This window comes from Colletotrichum chrysophilum, assembly GCF_026319265.1.
Source record: "Colletotrichum chrysophilum strain AFK26 chromosome Unknown scaffold_84, whole genome shotgun sequence".
Lineage (NCBI taxonomy): Eukaryota > Fungi > Ascomycota > Sordariomycetes > Glomerellales > Glomerellaceae > Colletotrichum > Colletotrichum chrysophilum.
The window spans coordinates 176,527-193,154 of record NW_026517371.1 but is presented as its reverse complement, the minus strand read 5'-3'; the positions used below and the strand labels follow the sequence as shown (position 1 = coordinate 193,154).

The window sequence follows — 16,628 nt, the reverse complement described above, 5'->3', positions numbered from 1 at the left end:
TCATCACTACGTTAGGACTACAGACTGCAACATCTGGAGAGATTATGAGTGTCTCTAAATAGTTTCATCGAAGTCACGCCATACTTGTTCGCTAGTATTGTCATGTTGCCGCTAAATGACGGTTTCTCTCGACATCGATCGCAGTTCCGTGGCCCTTTCACGCCGGTTTGGGTGTCGCTATAAGATTTGAGTTTTGAACACAGCACATATTTTCATGAGTACCTCAATTGTTTGTGAAAGAATAACCGTTCTTCCAGAGTACACCCAGCCATGGGTAGCTCAGCCTCAGATCTGCTTGTGTGGAGATGAATATTCCCGAAGTTCAAACAAAGTCGATTGAAAATGTTTGGCAAGTACCTAGATACTGTTTGTCACTCGTGAAATCTACAGGTCCTCCTTCAACAAGCACTCAATCACGTTCCCCAAGCCACAACAAATCCAAACCTTAGCAATAATTAAGCCAGCTGCCTCAACAACATTATTCAATTCATTCAAAGTTCTCTGACAACCATTTGGACTAACGGTAAGGACAAACCCTCCGATGAGCCCCATGGCCTGGAATTCACCATAATTCTTCAGCAAAGGGGGCGGTGCGTTGGGCAACATGGTGTCGCCGCATGTTGGGTGCATCATGTACTCGCCAATGAGCAGCCGCGACTTTCCGGGCGTCATGGCATTCTTGATGTGCGTGAACATGGTGATCAAGTCTTCGTTATGCCAGTCCACAATGACCGACCGGAACCAGTATACATCGGCGCCTTTGACAGGGTTCTCGTTGAAGAAGTCGTGCGTGGTGAGCTTGACCGCGCCGGTTGCCAAGGCCCGCGGATCCGTCTCTTGCCAGTGGGCAGTGGCGTGCTCGATCATGCCGGGCTGATCCTGGACGATGCCGACAAAATCGTTCTGGCGGTCGGGAAAGTTAGTTCGCAGGGCTTGAATCGAGCTGCCGAGCCCTCCGCCGACGTCAACGACCACGGCACCATTTCGGAGAATGTCTTCCCAGGGGTACCCCCGCACGTCTGTCAGCCCGTGCAAGTACTCCCCCAGCGATGCGAGCCATAAGTTGAAGCAGTCACGCCACTCGGGATGCGCGTTCAAGAACTCGAACTGGCCCATGCCCTTGCCGATGGTCTTGGAGAAAGCCGAATCTCGAGGGGCATAGCTGGCGCAGAGAACTGGGTCCTTGAGAAGACTTGGAAGCACGTCGGCTGTAGGGAAAAGAAAGGAGGCGTAGCGCACCGAGTTGGCGAGCCGCTCATCGGTCGCCAGGGCGGTCGATGCCTCGTCGTTGGCGAAGACGCCGAGGGCTGTCTCGGAGAAGATATGGTGCGCGCACAACATCCTCATCACGAGTCCCAGCTTGTTCGTATCGACGATTCCCGTCTTCGAGGCGAGGGTGTCGAGGTGCATGGGCCCGCTGTCCGCCAGCAACTGGGGTATATCCCATTCGACAGCCATATGCAGTGCGCGCGACACGAAATAGCTATGAGCCAGGTGACCGAGACGCCATTGTGGCGTGAGAACGGCCGCCTCGAGTGAGCCTGCGGCGGCGATGATGCATTTGCGGGCCTCCTCCGTCTTCGGTCCTCTCGGGATGCGCACGTCGGCTTTGTTGTCGGCCATGGGCTTGCGAGATGGAGAGTAGGAAAGTTCGGTGATGAGGTCATTCACCGAGGTGGTTAGTAAGTCCAGAAGGGACCGGAGCTTGGTGATCTGTTGTTCTGCCGTAGCCATGTTAATTGAGGAGTGCGAATATTTTCTTCTCACTTGTCAACGGTCTCAGGACTTTGTGCATCACTTTTCTTTACTTCGTTCATCATCTATTTGACTGTTTCCTGGGGCTCCGAAAGCCTGTCCTCTTTGGTGTTATTCCCAATCCATTCCTATGAAAGTTCGGCCTCATCAATAAAATTTGGTGATTGTCCTGGCGGAGATGAGCGTAGGTCCAGTCCATCGTGTTCGGGCTCGAAGGTAGTACAGTGAAGATGGGGTTGATATTCTCCGCTGGCGACATGATCGGAAGACTCGGGGTCGAGTGATGTAATTGCAGTTCGCTTTGAAAATGTGGGTATCGAAGAGGGTTTGTGATAGTAGAGGCGAGGAACTTCTTGGTGTTTCGTGTTCGTGCTGAGAGCCACTACGATGGACATGGTCAAGGGGCCGTTAGACTTCTTATTAGGAGTTCCCCACCCCGAACTGACTTTATGACGAAGTCTTGTCAACAAGGTTAGGGCCCGTGAACCTTTCACCTGTACAATCAGTTCCCAAACCTTGATTTTCCCACCAGTTCGCTCAACAGAACTCTTCAATCTGCATGAAACGTGTATTTAGACTTCGAGTCCAGCCCTGCCAGGCCATGCTCTCAGCGCGACTCAAATGCTCATTTTGTCATTAGTCCCGTTTCACATGTCAAGAACAGGCTGGTCCCCATTTACATACGTACCTGATCAGTCCGGCTGCCCGGATCGCGTGCGTACTCGCATTCCAGAAATCACTTAGCCATTTCGATCATTTCTTTGATTATTTTTGTTTTTTTTTCTCTTCATCCTGATTTCTTACTATATTTTGTATATCAATATTGGCCTTCCTTGCGCCTGTTACTTCGTCAGTGACGGTCTGATGTATTAATGCGAGTCCGAAAAGGGTAACCTCTTGCGACATTCGGCATGCAGGACATGCACTCCTAGAAAGATTGACTCAGGCGAACACCACAAAGAGACCTATGATCACGTTAGGTTCCGAAAGCAAAGAGCTGGATATCAAAATGGAAACAGGCAACATCAGCGCGAATACCAGCCAAGCAGACAGCCAGGATACGACAATTGACACACGCAACCTCGCCATGAAAAATCACGACTTAACCACCCTCCATCACGCTAGCGGCTCCTCAAAGAGAAATATCTACAACGAAGTTGAATTTTCCGCCTCTGCTGAAGGAGAACCGCTAATTTCCTCATGGCTCCCCACCCTCCACAACACTCTGTCTTCCCTCTTACGCTGGACGGGCGCCTACCCAGCCTACATCCAGGACGCTCATCTCGCTTTCGTACGTGAGGCTGTGGGCCCCCGCCTCAAGCAGCCACCCACCACGGCTGATAGGCTGCACTATATTCTGACGCACAATCACTCGCCCTACGAAGCAAGCCTCGCCTTTGCGTCTCACCAACCGCCCAAGGTGCGGTTTACAGTGCAACCGTTGGTGGACCCTAGCACTTTAGGTGGGGATCCCCTGGGGCAGAAAGGACTGCGAGAGAAGTTGGAGAATTTGGCGTCTTCTTGCGGCGCAGACCGCACCTGGTTGGATGCCTTTGTTGATTCTGTCTTTCTCACTGCCGAGGAGGAGGCGGGCTTGGTCGATAAAACGACCAATGGTAGCCCCGCAGGTGCTCTACCGCGACAGATCTGCTATGCCGGGTTTGACTTCGAATCCGAAGAGAACGATGGAAAAGCGGCCATCGGCATGAAAGCGTACCTATTTCCGCAACTCAAAGCGCTTGCAACCGGCCGAAGCCTGGTGAGCATCACCGAGTCTATCGTTGCACGACTTGCAGAGGGTAACGAGGGTTTGTTGGCCGCCTGGGCATTGCTGAGAACGTTCCTCGATTCCTACGGCGCGGAAAACATCAACATATACTTCCTCGCTATTGACTGCCTCCCTTATGAGATGGAACCTCGTTTCAAGATATACGCGCACACACACGCCAACTCACTCGCCTCAGCCCGCCATATCTTCACCTTGGGTGGCCGCCTGGCTCATTCCACGGATTTCCTACCACAAGTCTGGCCACTGCTGATGGACATGGAGGACATTCCCCAAGCCAGCATGGAAGACCTGGAAAAGCCACTAAATGACCCAGACAGCAAGTATTGCGGGCTCTGCTTCGCATTTGAGATGATGCCGGGCAAGAATGTCCCGCAAGTCAAGATGTACGTCCCGATGTGGCAGTACGCGCGCGATAAGGCTGGAGTCGTCGAGAGGTATGATCGCATACTCCAAAATCAGGGAATGATGATGGGTGATTACGACTTGAAAGCAGCTGTCAAAGATGCCTTGTAAGTATCACCCTTGCCCCAAAAGGATCTACTGGGCTTTTGAATGCTTATCCATACTAACTCATTCCTCTTCGTTTCCATCGAAAAAGCAAGCATGACACAGAGATCGGTCTACATACTATGGCATCGGTTTCCTCATCTCAGAAGGGTGTAGGTTTAAGCACCTACTTTGGGCCAAGGCTTTGGGCGTGAGCTTTGTTGATTCGGTGATATGTTCCACTACGATAGGCTATATTTTAGGTCACATGTTTGGTTATGGAATGTGGTCAGGAAATATTATCAATCTTATTTTTCTTGACAGTATACTGTAACTCACGCGCACTTCCCTTTATCCAAATACTTCTTGACCGCATCGTCCGCCTGAACCAGGTTATCCACATGCAGTAGAACATGGTTGTCCGGCCTGATAATGATTCCCTTCCCCTCTTTGATTTCCGGGACCACTTCAAACCAACTTTCGGGCAGACCAAGGCTTGCCACATCAATTGCCCAGTGGCAGGATGCGAACGCCGGATTCGCGAAGTGCAGCACGGTGAATCGATCGTAGGGCACAAGGTCGAAAAGGGATAACCCATCGTTGATGGTCCCGTGCGGCAGCCTTGCTCCAGGACATGCTCGTGGCACGTATACCGTTGGCTTTTCAAGAAGAGACAACGTCCGAGACGGATCGTCGTAGATGAATCCGAGCTGGAGAGCTAGAGAGTCGAAATGTCTGCTCGCCTCTGTGACTGCCTCAACTGCCGTAGCGGAAACGGCGGGCCGTTGGAGGAATCCATCCATGGTGAGATCTGGCGCCTGCGCCCTCGCTTCTTTGTACTGGAGGGCGAGGCCCACCAGTATGGTACTGACGGAGTAGAAGGCGGCCTCACTAGCCTTGGAGTACTCGATATTTGCCAGTGCAACAGGTCGACGCTCACGGGTGAAGCTGGTGAGAAGGCTCGGGGTGCCTTTCCCCTGGATTATGGCAGCAAGTTTCCACACCAGGTTGTGTGCATCGGCGATGCCTGTGTTGAGACCGAGACCACCCTGAGGCGGCAAGCTGTGGGCAGCATCTCCCAAAAGAAACACACGGAGCGTTGCATCACTGTACGAGAATGCCACCCGAGGAGCAGTCTCCCAAATAGTACGAAGGACCTCCGAGTATTGCAGACCTGGAAGGCAGGCCTCAATTGGTGGTGCCTTGGGTTGTCCACCAGTTGACGCGGGGTCCATGACAGGAACGACGTGGACGAAGGAGGAATCGACATTGTGTGCGATGAACTCGCTGGGATGCTCGGGGTGGAAGCAAAAGTAGAGCATGGCCTCGCGACCCGGCGGAAGCGCAGAGCGCAGGCTGCCTTTACAGACAATTGACTGGTAAGCATGGCCAGTTCCCAAGGATTCAAACTCAATGCCGGCCGTCTTATCCCGCACGGTCGAATTGGCGCCATCGGCACCAATGACGAAATCGGCCTCGATGCTGAGTGTTTTGATGTCGCGATCCTGTCCCTTGGGACTGCACGAAACGACGCAGCCAGTCCCCTCCACATCCGTAATGTCGACTGCATCCACCTGCCAGCCCCTCCTGAATTGAACGAGGCCGGTCTCCACTACCGCCTTCTCGAGGAGGCGTTCTAGCTCTGGCTGTGGCCAATTCACCAAAGGCTCGGGTGTCAGAGTGCGCACCTTGTCATCTTGGCGTTCGTAGGGGAAGCAGCCAATCTCGGCATCGGCCAGGCCATAAACAAGACGCACCAGTCCGGCATCTTCGGCTGTCGCTGCATGTTTTCGGATATAAGCAACATCTAAGCCTGCCTGGCGGAATATTTCTAGCGTCATGGGATTGATCGTATGTGCTTTGGGGTGGTCAGAAACGCCTAGGCGCCTCTCCAAGACGATGGACTCGATCTTCTGGCGGGCAAGGAGATAGGCCGTGAACAAGCCAACCGGACCTCCACCTGCAATGACGACACGAGTCTTTTCGATTTTCTGCATGGTCTTTGGTGGTTGATTGCGGCTTGGGTTCACGTATATGTGGCAATATGCTTGGGGTATCGTGGGGAAGAGATAGGGAAGAGATTGTTCAGGTGGTGATAATGGCTTGCGGTTGTTGGGAAATAGATGAAGAATGAGAGAAATGACGCGACCAGCGGCGACATTATCACTTTCCCCCACCTTCGTTGTTTTAATTAGGTTTATCTGAGGTAAGCCTTGCTTCATGCAAATATCTCCAAAGAACGAACCGCACGGGACCAGCCGCATGACAAAGTTCTTACTACTCCACAGACACGATTTCTTTTATCTGCCCGCACAATACTCCAAATCCTGCCAGTCGGGTCCCCGTTGATCGATCTTTTTCACCACCGCACGCACGGATGAACTCTAGCTTACGAGAATCGAGTCCGGCTCTACACTAGGTGTTTAAAGACTTGCGCATTGCTCCCGATGAGTCCTCCACGTCTTTTATGGGAAGTAGGTTTCCATACAGCGCTTACACTAAAGCTGCGGCCATTTGTAGCCCTAGCAGACTTCCTTCGACCTTTCCGCCCATGATAATCTGACCGATATGAAAGCACTGCTCATCGCTGACATACTAATTGATTTTCCCGTGATTCAATACCTGCTTCTCATCTACTCCAAATGCCAGAGGCCCGTCATCGATCACGGTAGCTCGGCGCACATCACGAGCAGTCATGTCGATGTTGTAGGGGTTCGCGCGATGCATGGATTTCCTACCGGTTGTCACATCTCAGTAAAATGCATGGGATAGATTGTTTGTAGAGTTGAAAGCAGGAACTCATGTTAGTGAGGGAAAAGAAATGAATAAAATGCTCACCGATTATCCCACCACACCATATCACCACCATCTAACCACTCCATGCTAAAGACATACTAGTACAGGTCAGCGGCCTTACGCATAGGCCCTCAGGACAGTTTTATGGGCGTTCTCTTCAGGGTTACCTTTGGCTGTGTACAGTGATCAATGAGCTCCCAAATCAGCTTCTGGCTCTGCTCAAAGCTGCGACCCAGTACCAGCTTGGCGTGCGCGGCCAGATAGAGTGTCTTTTTCCCGTCCGGCCCAATTTGGACAAGACGGTGGTATGCCGACTTCTCGGCCGCTCGCTCGTTGTCCAGAGGTTGTGCAAAGGCCTGTGGGGAGGCCAACCGGCGAGAGTGCCACAGGTCATGCTCGACAATTAGATCCTCCAACTCATCCTTCTTGGATCGGGGCAGATCAGCATAAGCTCGTGCCGTATCAGCGAAATGAGTCCACGAGCCGCCTTTAACGGGACTGCCATGGGATAGTAACAGCGAGTACTTTGATCTCTGTTGGTGGAAAGAAGAGTCCTGTGCGTTGTGTGAGTACTACTTACCATGATACGATCTCATGTTATGTTGGAACTAACCGTATGCCACAAAGCATTGCCTAAGCTGTGATCCCATCGTCTCTGGTTGGGCTGTACAGTGGTGCCGTCGAGATTGATACTGCAAGTAAGCCAATCAGTATCGTGTAAATTCCCCAATCAGGTACGAAGCCTTGCATACTTGCTAACGTCCCACAGTAGTGGATCACCTATGCGGTCGTTCTCAATGCCATAGAAGAAAGGGTTGATCTCAAGCTCCTGGCCTAGTTTCTGAGCGAATTCTATGTGTCCTTTGTTGTCCAGGCCAGTTTTGCGGAAAATCAAGACGCCGTATTTGTCTTGAATTTTCTTGAGCTATTCATATTCAGCTTATTAGAAAAGTCTAGTTGCGTTACTCGCCAAACCTCAATCGTGTGTGCTTACTTTTTCAATATCATCGGCGGGAAGCGGGAATGACCAGTCAATTCCGTCGATTTGAGCGCCGAAGGATGACTGCTCGTCTTGCAGGACCGGAGTGATGATGATGTGCCCCTCGTGAATCTGCCGATGGTTCCCGCCGCGATCCCCGAACCGTTGCTGCTCATTAGGCGGAAACGTGTTTTCGTACCTCCGCGGAAGACTTTGGATCATCGTAACAGCGGACATGGTGGAACTTGATTAGCTCGATAATGCGTATCTCGCAACGTGGAATTATCAGATGGACCGAGTATCAGCAACAGACCTCCGATGAATATATCACCACAGTCGAGACCCCACCCAGCGGCTTCATTGCCGACCGGACCGATCCTCCGCTGGCCGACCGAGCCGATAGGCTTTTGCCCTTCCTCAGACAGAAACACACAAAATCCGTATGCTGCGGCGACTGATCTTCAGGCCTCCCGAACCTGCCTTGCCTCATTTCCGTGAACAGCGCAGCAGCTTGACAAACCACCCTCCTACGATGACGTCTCAAGATAAGATTCTCATCACGGCTGGACCGTACCAGTTCTTGGCGGCCTTTGAGTCGGCGGCTCCCAAGACAGCGGCGGTATTTCGCAATCTGCTACCATACCGGCAACAACTTATTCACGTACGTTGGAGCGGCGAAGCGGTTTGGGTGCCGCTGGGTGAACAGGACTTCGGCCTGGGATTCGAAAACCACACCAGCCACCCTGGAGCAGGACAAATTCTCTTCTACCCCGGAGGCTACTCTGAAACGGAATTGCTCTTCTGCTACGGCGGCGTCTTGTTTGCGAGCAAGATGGGCTCCCTTTCTGCAAATCATTTCCTGACTATCATTGAGGGTGCCGAAAACCTCAGAGCGTTAGGCGAGCTGGTCCTTTGGAAAGGAGCACAGGATATCTTGTTCGAGCTGGCAGATGATGAGAGGTTCGTTCAATATTCGTCCCCGTGGCACCTTAGGAGCTAACGTTCGCTAGGATCAGCGCATTCAGGCGGAACAGCCAGACAATTCAAAAGGCTTCTAAGTTGTGACCGCTTAAGTGTGCTACCCACGACAGAGAAGGTCCTGTGTTCTCACACCCGGTGGATGTGGGGTTCCCAAAGTGTGCATAGATACGGCTGAAACTGGCTGCACGAAGCTCAATTGCATCAGATGAACACAAAAAGATCATTAATGAAAGGTTTTGGTTTTGTCACCCAGTTTTTTTTTTTTTTTTTTCTAGAAAGAGATTTTTTTTTTTTTTGCATCCGCACGCGTCCTGATATCCAATGGGATCGCAATCAAATAATCATACGTACGCATTGGCCTTTGAGCGAAATGGGCGGGAGTGGATTGAGGATCAGGATGAAATCCCAATCACGACTACGGATACCTACCTAGGCTGGACATCCCTGCTAGTTCCAGTACAGAGTAGTTCATTGGTAGTTGTTATCTTCAAAGTGGAGGTTATTCAGGTATTCTCCGACCCAGCCCCACATATGCCGAAGTGAAAGATGTGAGGTGAATGATAAGACCTCTCGGTTCCATCGGCCAGCGGGCCGCTCGGGTTGATACCGACCGACCCACCTCCTCCACGGAGCTGTACCTCATTATCTTACAGATAGCCCAGCTGAACTCGGTTTGATGACCAAGTTTATCTATCATATTCAGTATCTACTTGTCGAGGTACACGATTACAAGCATTGCTTCCTCGTCCTACATACAAACCATCGCGATGGGTCTGATGTTGAAGCCAGGGGCTTACGGCCCCTTACCAACTTTTTTTACTGACGACCAAGAAATCGACTACGAGTCGTACAAGAAGCATTTACTCAGTTAGCTATTGCTCCCTCTCCTAACCTAACGTGATTCATATTAATAAGTCATTGTGCAAGACCTCGCTAAAAGGGGAATCAGTGAGTGACCCAGGTTTCCTGCAGAACATTGACTATCCCGTGAAACACCGCCACTGACTTGTCTAGACCCCGTGTGCGCGGGATCGTTGGGTGAAGCAGTACATTTGGTATGCAAATTCAATTTGAGCCATTTTTCATGTGCGGGATTTTGCCTTAACCATCAAGAGTCATAGTCACCAGAGGAACGCGTTGCTCTCATTACCTTCATTAGACGCACACTTGACGATGCTGGCATGACGGACATGCCCATTGTGGCAGGTGTGGGTGGTTCTAGCACCAGAGAGACTATCAGACTTGTACATGCAGCCGCCAATGCTGGGGCGTAAGTCTTCAGCAACAAGTTACTTTGCACCTTAATCCATGGCTGATTTGCAACCCACAGAGATGCAGGGCTGGTCATTCTCCCAGCCTACTACGCTGCTAGCCTGAGCACCGACCAAGAACAAATCATTCAGTATTACGTTGATATATGCAAAGGGTCACCGGTCAGTAACTCCGCTCCCATCATAATCAATGGATATAGCTCAAATCCCTAGATTCCCCTGTTCCTGTACAACTTTCCGGCAAACTCGGCAGGTTTGGACATGTCATCGGCGATCATCGAGGCGGTGATACGTCAAGCGCCTAACCTATGCGGCGTCAAACTCACGTAAGTGAAAAATATGATGTGACATGTCCGTGTTCTCTCGTGACCTCTGGTAGACTGACCTTTTGGGATAGTTGTGGTGGCAGCGTCGCAAAGCTGATTCGCCTATCATCCTTCATCAATAGCGAGCCGTCAGTCAATTCATGCCGGCCGTATCCCTTCCTGCTTTTGGACGGGCTCATCTCCGATTTGACGCCATGGATGAAGTGCGGCGGCCATGGAACCGTCAGCGGCATCCCTAATTTCGCTCCTGCTGCCTCCATGCGTCTGTGGGCACTTCTCAATAAGCCCGATCTTACAGACGATGAGAAGCGGGAAGCAGAGAGAATCCAGTCCATTCTATCCAATGCCGACGTGGCGGCTGTGCCTGCAGGTGTAAGGGGTATGAGTAAGTAATGGTTTGCATGTATCAGAAAGATGGGGATGATGTAGCTTTGACTAACACTATGCTCACGCAGAGTATGTCTTGCACAAACTCCACGGATATGGAATGGATCCCAGACGCCCACTGCTTAGATTGGGAGAAGCGGAGGGGGAACAATTAATGTCGCAATTCAAAGAAATGATCGAGCTGGAGGCAGAATACTCTGAAATAGCGTAGTTTTCAGATGTAGAGATGGAATGTTACAGCACAAAAGCTTAGGAACACAACGTAACAGTTCCAAAGTCTCTTGAGTCTCGGCCGAAGTAAGGGAACCTAAATTTTCACAGGACATGTGATAGAATTTTGCAAAGCAACTCAGTGACTTGAAGCTTTTTTGTTGACGATTAAGTCGCAATTACATAAGGCATCATATTTGCCCTCGGTCCAGGCTCTCCGTGCTATTGTACATTGGAGACGTTGTTAAAAAGAGATGGACTTTGTCGTAGCTTCACTTTGAATAAGGGGTTTGCGACAGCAGAAATGAATGCTAAGAGTCAGCATGTACTCCATTGCTCGTGAATTGAAAATAAAGGTGTAGTGTTTTGATAGCTGCCATGTATTCTCGTCTAGGTCCACCTTCTTCTCTGATTTGGGTTCAGGGATCAGCCAGTCAATCCACCTTACAAAACGTATCTGAAGTACGGCGAGTACTCGCCCATTTCGGCCAGTTGCTTCTCTGTGTATTTCCCCTCTAGTTCCTCTGGGGGTATGCGGTCTTTCTGAAGGTTGGCGCGGCGAAGTAGGTACCAGTTGGTGATGCAGGCACCATAACCACCTATAGCGACGAGTACAATGATGGTGGTGAAGCCGGAGCGGTATGTGGGGGCCTCATGGCTGACAAAGATGTTGACACCAATACAACCGCCAGCAAGCTGGCCCCAGGTTGACATCCAGCCCATGGCCGCGGCACGCTTGGCCGGGTTGCGCACATTGGTGCCGAGCCAGGAGCCGACTGCCGGGCCCTGCATGTTGTAGCCAGCGATGACAAGAAACAGAGCAAAGTAGCTTAGCCCGGAAAGGTTTGAATAATGCAAAGAGGGCCACAGGATGACGATGCCGATCGTGCCCACCGTGTAGCTGATGATCAACGACCGGGCCCTGCATTGATACCGATCGGAGTAGAAAGCAATGGCGACGACACAGAAGAAGGCGAAGACGTAGGGCGGGGAGGTCATAGCTTGGGCCTGGATGGCGGAATATCCGAGACTCTTCACCATCTTTCACAAGAGAATTTAGCGGAGAACTTCCATCAATGGGCTTTCCGGGGTACATACCGTTGCCAGAGTGTAGTTGACCGAGTATGTGGGCACGGAGCCACCAAAGGCCAGAAGAGAAGCGACAAGGTAGGTCTTCCAATCCTTGACGGCCTCAAAGAAGACACTCCAGCGGAATGTCAAGTCGGGAGGCACGGGACCATCGCGATACTTGACACGCAACTTGAGGTACTTCATCTCATCTGCGCTAAACCATCGGGAGCTCCATTTCTCTGGGAAGTCTACACATAATAGGAGACCGAGGCTACCGATAATGACGGTGATGCAACCTAGAGACAGATTCGGTCAGCAATGAATTCCCATCCAAATGGCCAGCTGGCAATGATAATGCATACCCTCAATGATGAAAAGCCACTGCCACTGTCGCAGGCCGTGATGATCCTGAAGTGGGCCAACAGCGTATGCTAGTAGGCCACCGAAAGCACCGGATAGCAAAGTTGCCGAGTACCACCACGCGCAACGAGACTGCAGCTCGTTGGGCAGATACCAGCAGCTGATCGTGTAGAAGCAACCTTGATACATTCCGGCCTCGAACAGTCCAAGCAACACACGGCAGATGACAAAGTCGTGGTAGCTCTTGACCCAGGCACCGCCCAGAGTAACACACCCCCAGCAGATGACGAGCGATGACAGCCAGATTCGGGGACCAATGCGACGCAGCATCATGCTATCGTCCATTGCAAAGGTCAGCAACGCTGGAGGGAAATCACAAAACGAGACACCATTAGTAGGGTAGGAAGATGACTCACTTGGATGGAGCTTCAAACATGGCATACATGATGATGAACCACGTCAAGGCCAGGTTGAATTGGGTATTGGTCATGTTGGTGTCTTCCATGAAGGTGTAGATCTTGACATTGCCAGCGTTGGACCGATCAATCGAGTTCAGCAGGTAGTACATGAACAGGAAGGGCAGGATGCGGGCATCGAGGCGCAGGATCATGCTCCGATGCGCCTTGGGATCGGCCGTAAAGTGGTCTTTGAGGCGCAGATACTCGACATACTCGGCGGCGTGCACAGCGTCGGTCATAAAGGGGGCTTGAACCTCAATGGTGCTGCCCACCTGCATTTCGACATTCTTGCTGTCGTCCATTGGGCTTTTAGACGCGTCTTTGGGCGCCTCGCCGGACGAGATGGAAGCTGGTGGCATGATGAAAGATGGCTATTGTCCCTCGATGAGGGCTTGGAACGCCGGTGTTAGTCTGGGTTGTCGTGAACCGGCCCCGTGGTTCAAGTACTTCGGGCTGCCGTACGAACATTGTGTCGCTATCGCCGTTATCAACGTCGGCTTTGTCGGCACTGGCCCGATCACCAGCGATAAGAACCTTGATACCATTAGCGCTGTTCATGGCATCCTTCTCGAGAAATAAGACACCCCCGGCAGCCGGGTCCTGGGTAATGGAAGCGGCCAGGAAATCATGGATCACAGTCGGTTGCGTGCCGATTTTAACGACGAGCTCGCGGTCGATGAGGCGATTGCGGCCCACACCGACTGGGGCGCCGGCGGACCACCCTCGGCAAAGATTTATCGGACCTCGAAAGGTACGTACAGCATGCTGCTATCTTTATCGTGTTTCCTACTCGTCTATCTTCTGCTGTATGATCCGCTGACCATCCTATCTGGCGCAGCTTGTGCCCAATGCCGCGGTCGCAAGCAGAAGTGCTCGGGGCCTGGCGGTGGCAGCAGCGCCGGCGCCTCGGCATCGGCACCGGAGGACCAAGCCCGGCAACCCTGTCGGCGATGCGCCCACTCGGGTGTTCAATGCTCCTTCACCACAGCTACCAATGAGCAAGGGTTCAATGACGTGGATGCCGCTAGCCGAAGCGCTCGCAAAGTTGACCGGCTCCAAAAGCAGGTCAATGAGCAGGCCAGCCGCATCAGCCAGCTGGAAGCGACCGTGAGCAACCTCAATGCTGCCGTCGCTGTCGTCTCCCGAGTGAACAGAACTCCAGATTCGGGTCTCGATGGTCTGCACGTCGCAAACCCGCCGGGCCCATCGCCGCAGGGCACGAAGAGATGGCACGATAGAGCCAGCGCGACAGCGACATCCCCCCTTTCCAAGCGAGCAAAGATCCGCAATGATGAGATATTCGCCAGCGGGCCCGCGTTGTTCCAAAATCCTAGTCCGGGGCGCCGAAGCGATGCTCACGGCTCTGTGGACTTCAGCACTCCCATGTCTATGCTCCGCCACTTGCGCCACGACATCCACGACATGAGCGTGGAGAACGAGGCCTTGGATCCGATAATCTGTGGCGTCATGACGATGGAGCAAGCCCAAGAAACCTTCGATACCTTCTTCGATCACTGTCACAAATGGGCACCGGTGCTATGCCCACAAACCCAGACCTCTGCGGCCATCATCAGGCAGTCCTGCCCGGCGCTATTCATATCCGTCTGTTGTATCGGATACCGCTTCACCAGTACGTCTACAACCGAGACGCAACGTCGTTACATGGCTCTCATCTCACTGTTGGACCACTCCCTAAGCCGTCTTCTCTTGAAACCAAACTTGGACGATGTAAATCTGGATCACATTCGCGCAATACTGCTGTATATACAATGGATGCCCGTCGACAATATTGGCAATTCTAGTAGATCTATCAGGTACAACGCCATCTCCGCATGGAGCATGCTGGGTCTGGCCATTCGGTATGCCCTTTTCCTCGGATTACACCAAGATGCAGTGCTCCCTTTCAAGTCAGACAACAACGAACTCCCGACACTGGAAGATGTCGGTCGGCTACGTGTGTGGATAAATCTGCTTACCTGCGATGCCGCCTTGACGCTTTCAAGCGGTCTCCCGGCGACGTTAAACCCGGATCCGGTGGTGGCCGTTGCTGGCCGCTTCAGGTCAAACGACAACGCTATTCATCCCGATGACACAAGGAGCTCAGCAACGTGCGAACTTGTGTCTATTCTTAAACGAGCCGCACGAAGAAGCGGAAGCCCCAATGCGCGCTCATTGGATGCCGACTGCTTGCGACAGGTCAATCTGGAGTTAGACACGTGGGAGACGGACTGGAATCCCATCATCGGCGACCAAATCCAGCACTACCAGATGCCGTTTACGACTCTGCGATCCTATCGTCTTTCTATCAACAGCGCATGTCTATCGCCACTCCTTCGGCCGTCGGGAGGCCAGGGCCAGATATCCATCTACGTGCTCCAGGCGCTGGAGGTCAGTCTGCACACGGCGGCCTTGACTATTTTCGCACTCGCAGAGCAATCCAGACGCCGGTCTTGGGGACATTATAAAAGTATCGATTCATTGCCTAGGGGCAGATACACTGCCGACATTGAGGCAATCAACCGCATCAAATACTCGGTGGACTCAACGTGGATCTCCTACAGCTTCGCGACTATGTTCCTTGTCTTATGCTACAAGAATGGAATCATCGATGAAAACTTGAAGATCTTGGCCTTATGCTATTCCACCGCGGACGTGGTAACCTTTCCTCGGCGACAAGCGCCATCCTCGCTTCTCTTCCGGTTGGTGTCATTGGCGATGCAGATATTTGACGTCGCAAGTACAAACCTCCTGGCACATCTTGCCTTGGATCAGAAATTGCTCCTCTCAGGTTTTTTTGCCGTCGTCCTGGGAGATTTGGACACGGATGACGGAATTCCATCCGAGATGCCAGCCATGGCGTCATATTCGGATCGGGAGGTGGAAGCCCTCTTCAATTCAATGGTGAATGGCATGGATTTGGGCTGGTACGCTGGCTGATTCCGGTCAATGAATTGTGTAGCCTACAAAGTGATTGCAGAGTTTTCAACATTGAGCAATGCATCCCAAACTATGTTTGCTGAATGATTCACGCCGATTTTGGTTGTTTCCTTCCAGGGTAGAACGATGGAATGAAAGCTTTACATAATAGGTGAAAAGCCGATGCTTGGTCCATCTCAGAGCGTGTATTTACTAACAAAAACATCAAATTAGAGGCCAAAAAGCCACTTGAAGTACCAGGCATGTCAGCTCGTTGTGTTTGGTGCCCGGAAACTGCGTCCGGATGGTTCGGGGTCTTTTTCTTTTTACCTTGCGAAAGACGCGTCAGCGCACAGAAAAGGGACTACTGACGATAGGTTCGTTCCATGACCTGAAGTACATAGCCCTATGTCATCGATCCTTCGCTCATCACTGATTTGTCTTTCTCTCCATACTATTTCTCCATTATCTGCCAGGGCTTCATGGTTCTGATTCATACCTCTGCTTAAAGATTGTACGGGTGACGCCGTTCCATTTCTGTTTCCCATGAAACTGTGCTTCAATCTCGTTCTCGGCTTATGGTATGCTTTTCCAAGATCTTTAAGCAATTGGTACCGCGATTGATGTTTCTCGGAGTGTTTCCATATCTCTACACATAACCTGCTAGCTGACACCGAGACATCCACGTCAATTACCCTGCCGACCGTCGCCCGAGTCACCCCATATCCGTTACACCGCCACCGCCATGTGCACTGGGTAGCGGGCAAGTGAACCTACCATCTGTGAAACCCCAGTTCATCCATCAACTCTCCGGAATGCCTGTCAAAGTCACATTTCCCTTTT

General features: G+C 51.8%; 7 protein-coding genes across 7 annotated transcripts; 3 read left to right on the top strand and 4 right to left on the bottom strand.

Annotated features, from left to right (window-relative positions):
* Window positions 1-455: 455 nt before the first annotated feature.
* On the bottom strand, window positions 456-1,734 carry COL26b_009094 (uncharacterized protein; the record flags this gene model as incomplete). The annotated part of the gene is made up of 2 exons (XM_053181835.1): window positions 456-464; window positions 523-1,734. 2 exons carry the CDS (start codon window positions 1,732-1,734, stop codon window positions 456-458), a joined length of 1,221 nt encoding a protein of 406 aa, XP_053034267.1.
* Window positions 1,735-2,842: 1,108 nt separating this feature from the next.
* On the top strand, window positions 2,843-4,057 carry COL26b_009093 (uncharacterized protein; the record flags this gene model as incomplete). Its single annotated transcript, XM_053181834.1, has 1 exon — window positions 2,843-4,057. One exon carries the CDS (start codon window positions 2,843-2,845, stop codon window positions 4,055-4,057), a length of 1,215 nt encoding a protein of 404 aa, XP_053034266.1.
* A 308-nt stretch (window positions 4,058-4,365) lies between these two features.
* Window positions 4,366-6,027, bottom strand: COL26b_009092 (uncharacterized protein; the record flags this gene model as incomplete). The annotated part of the gene is made up of 1 exon (XM_053181833.1): window positions 4,366-6,027. One exon carries the CDS (start codon window positions 6,025-6,027, stop codon window positions 4,366-4,368), a length of 1,662 nt encoding a protein of 553 aa, XP_053034265.1.
* Window positions 6,028-6,957: 930 nt separating this feature from the next.
* COL26b_009091 (uncharacterized protein) lies at window positions 6,958-8,042 on the bottom strand (the record flags this gene model as incomplete). The annotated part of the gene is made up of 4 exons (XM_053181832.1): window positions 6,958-7,380; window positions 7,440-7,518; window positions 7,579-7,751; window positions 7,821-8,042. 4 exons carry the CDS (start codon window positions 8,040-8,042, stop codon window positions 6,958-6,960), a joined length of 897 nt encoding a protein of 298 aa, XP_053034264.1.
* A 295-nt stretch (window positions 8,043-8,337) lies between these two features.
* Window positions 8,338-8,870, top strand: COL26b_009090 (uncharacterized protein; the record flags this gene model as incomplete). Its single annotated transcript, XM_053181831.1, has 2 exons — window positions 8,338-8,765; window positions 8,816-8,870. The coding sequence occupies 2 exons, from the start codon at window positions 8,338-8,340 to the stop codon at window positions 8,868-8,870; spliced, it is 483 nt and encodes a 160-aa protein (XP_053034263.1).
* A 2,554-nt stretch (window positions 8,871-11,424) lies between these two features.
* On the bottom strand, window positions 11,425-13,228 carry COL26b_009089 (uncharacterized protein; the record flags this gene model as incomplete). Its single annotated transcript, XM_053181830.1, has 4 exons — window positions 11,425-12,021; window positions 12,079-12,347; window positions 12,414-12,745; window positions 12,828-13,228. The coding sequence occupies 4 exons, from the start codon at window positions 13,226-13,228 to the stop codon at window positions 11,425-11,427; spliced, it is 1,599 nt and encodes a 532-aa protein (XP_053034262.1).
* Window positions 13,229-13,496: 268 nt separating this feature from the next.
* COL26b_009088 (uncharacterized protein) lies at window positions 13,497-15,806 on the top strand (the record flags this gene model as incomplete). Its single annotated transcript, XM_053181829.1, has 2 exons — window positions 13,497-13,620; window positions 13,708-15,806. 2 exons carry the CDS (start codon window positions 13,497-13,499, stop codon window positions 15,804-15,806), a joined length of 2,223 nt encoding a protein of 740 aa, XP_053034261.1.
* Window positions 15,807-16,628: the final 822 nt, after the last annotated feature.